The sequence below is a fragment of the Lactuca sativa genome, chromosome 5 (assembly GCF_002870075.4).
Source record: "Lactuca sativa cultivar Salinas chromosome 5, Lsat_Salinas_v11, whole genome shotgun sequence".
In the NCBI taxonomy this organism is placed as follows: domain Eukaryota; kingdom Viridiplantae; phylum Streptophyta; class Magnoliopsida; order Asterales; family Asteraceae; genus Lactuca; species Lactuca sativa.
The window spans coordinates 292270466-292273391 of record NC_056627.2 but is presented as its reverse complement, the minus strand read 5'-3'; the positions used below and the strand labels follow the sequence as shown (position 1 = coordinate 292273391).

Here is a 2926-nt window from a genome sequence, read left to right as displayed (position 1 = left end):
TGAACCGATTGACCCGTGAACCGGTCATCATACCGAGTCAACCAAAAACCCGGGTTTTAAAACATTGTGTTTGAAGCGTATAATTGAAGTAGTGTTTGACATCTAATGATTGTTTTTACTTTGTCGTGTATTGGAGACCTTTTCTTTGGTCCATAGCTTTAATATAATTGAACTAGATGAAATTTCCCATGATCCCATCCATCCCAATAATTTAAACTTTAAGGTAAGTAACACAACAACTTATTTCTATGTTTTATCAGCGTTTTCTTAGAGTATCCTTTCAAAGTCTTCTTTTTCAAGTTTTAATATTTTTATTTCAAAACACGAATTACCATACAAAAACATTAAGATGTCAATAAACACCCATTATGCAACTACTACAAACATACCAACACTCAATTAAAAACGATACATCTCAACTGGAAGCCTCGGCTGAGCCACCGTGAGAAGTGGAATCTTCTTGGGAGTCGATAACCCAAATATCTCCTCCATATTCAGATCATTTTCACTCATTGTCTTCGGCAATTTCCAATAAAATCCATGAAGCAAATTAGCCAACGTTGATTCAATCACTTTCAACCCTAAACTATATCCAGGGCACATCCTTCGTCCTGCACCAAACGGCAAAAGCTCAAAATCATGACCCTTAACATCGATCTCTTTTCCGATGAACCTTTCTGGATAAAATTCTTCAGGTTTCTCCCACAATTTAGGGTCTCTTCCGATTGACCAAACGCTAACCAGCACTCGAGTTCCTTCAGTAATGTCGTAACCGGCGACTTTGCAGTTTTCACGAGCTCTTCTCGGAACCAACATCGGCGCCACCGGATGTAGCCGCATTGTCTCTTTTGCGATTGCCTCGATGTAAGGTAGGTTAGGCATGTCCTTCTCGCTCACCCATTTATCCTTGCCTATCACCCGATCCAGTTCTTCGATTGCCTTCTGGAAGATCTCTGGTTTTTTTAGGAGTTCGGCAATCGCCCATTCAACGGTTACGGCGGAGCTTTCGGTTCCTCCGGCGAGCAAGTCCTGTCATTGTCAGATTGGAAAAGTATTAGCGACACAGTGTACACCAGTCAATCTTTGTAGTGCGCAGATGGGGTCCATTTAATTTAGATCTTTTTAAAATATGATAGTAAACTTCAAATTGAATTTTGAGTAAATATGATATTATACCAATAATTTGTGTGTTTTGTCGTTATCTTATTTTTTTATCCTTGCCATTTATTTTTGTTACATGCTTGGTCTCTAGTTTGGTCTCTAGTGTTTGTTTTTGTTACGCGTTTGGTGTCTGTTTTATCTAAAAAGATTATTATTTAAATAGAGAAAAATTGTGAGGTAGGTAAGGTAAGGTGAGGGGACAGAGTTGGGGTGTGTTTAATAAATTAAAAAATCAAGAGGAAAATAGTCTTTTTAGGTAAGATAGGGACCAAGCGCGTAACAAAAACAAAGAGTATGGACATTCCGAATTAAAAAAATTAGTTAGGGACCAAACGCATAAATTACCTTAAACCATAGGGACCATTCGTGTAATTTACTCTTCAATTTTATTTTATGATAGTTATCGATTCAAGACTGATATTGATGTTAATTTACTACAAGTATCTTTTGGTTCGATCGTATTAACGTTTTTAATATTGCAACCAAGCATCAATAAGCAGAAAGTGGTTGGAAAATGAAGGGAAAACACTTAAATAATGACGTTATTGTAGAAAAGTTTTAGTTATATACAAAACCTTCTTTAAATTAATGAAGTTTGAATTAAGAAATGGATAAGTCTCCACAGTTTTCAATTAATTTTGTTTGCTAATAGAAAAGAAATAAACGATGAGCTTTCGTTTGAATTTGAATAATCACCCTGTCTAATTAAATGTTAAATATTATATTGAAAAGGATGCGATTCTGAATATTTTATCATGAATTTTGACTAAAAACATAAAGTAGTAAAATAGTAACCTGGGTAAAAGCTTTGACGCCATGTCGCTCAAGTTTAACATCAAGATTTGGATCATCCGCAAGTTGCAACAGCAAATCAACCATGTCCTTCGCTTCGAATTTCTCTCCGGCGGCCTTCCTCCGTTCATTATGCTCGTCAAGAACATGCTCGAGAAACCGATCGAATTTCTTACTCACAGTCTTCATCCTCTTCACATACCCCTGTAAATCCATGAAATCGATCCACGGAATCGAATCTCCGATGTTAAAAACACCGTTCAACAGAAACAACTCGTCCAGCATCTTCTTGAACTCGTCCGGACTCACCACCGAGTTCGATTCTTCGTCCAAATACCTTTTCCCCAAAACCATCCGGCTAATCACGTTCAAGCTCACCGTCGATAGTAGATCCTTCAACGGGATCTCCTCGCCAGCCGATTCAAAAATGGATTTCACGAGTGAATTCGTCTCCTCCACTCGGATGTACTCGTATGATTCGAGGCGTTTAACGCTAAACAGCTCCATTAGACACATTTTACGAGCTTGGCGCCAGTAAGCTCCGTAAGGAGACCAGGTGATATCAGAGTAATTGTAGGTTGTGTATTTTCCGGCGGCAGTTTTAGGCCGGCAGGCGAAGTTGACATCCATTGTTTTGAGGAAAACCTTCGCCATCTCGACTGAGGATCCAACAACGACGTTGAATGAACCGAATTTGAGTTGCATGATTTCGCCGTATTGTTGCGACAGATCATGGATGGAACGGTGAGGGAGGGTGCCTATGAGGTTGAGGTTTCCAATGATAGGCCAAGGTTTGGGACCGGGCGGTGGATTGAGATTTTGGGAGCGGCGGAGGCGGCGAGCTAGGAGGAAGAGCGCCACCGTGGCTAGCCATGCTGCGGCGTAAGGAGTATAGTAAGAAGTAGAAGAAAGTGAGTCCATTGGAAGTAGGTGAGTGTCTGTTTTTTTGCTACGAACTTATGAAAAGAAAGGC

General features: G+C 39.6%; 1 protein-coding gene across 1 annotated transcript; it reads right to left on the bottom strand.

Annotated features, from left to right (window-relative positions):
- Nucleotides 1–288: 288 nt before the first annotated feature.
- On the bottom strand, nucleotides 289–2926 carry LOC111910343 (trimethyltridecatetraene synthase). Its single transcript, XM_023906176.2, has 2 exons — nucleotides 1957–2926; nucleotides 289–1029 (listed from the first exon to the last, which is right to left on the bottom strand). Exons 1-2 carry the CDS (start codon nucleotides 2872–2874, stop codon nucleotides 400–402), a joined length of 1548 nt encoding a protein of 515 aa, XP_023761944.1. The 5' UTR covers nucleotides 2875–2926; the 3' UTR covers nucleotides 289–399.

What these genes read in the sequence shown, in the direction of transcription:
- LOC111910343 (XM_023906176.2), bottom strand. Translation starts at nt 2,874, where the DNA reads ATGGACTCACTTTCTTCTACTTCTTACTATACTCCTTACGCCGCAGCA. An exon ending in GCGTCAAAGCTTTTACCCAG is followed by an intron (nt 1,030 to 1,956) that starts GTTACTATTTTA and finishes TGACAATGACAG; the next exon opens with GACTTGCTCGCCGGAGGAAC.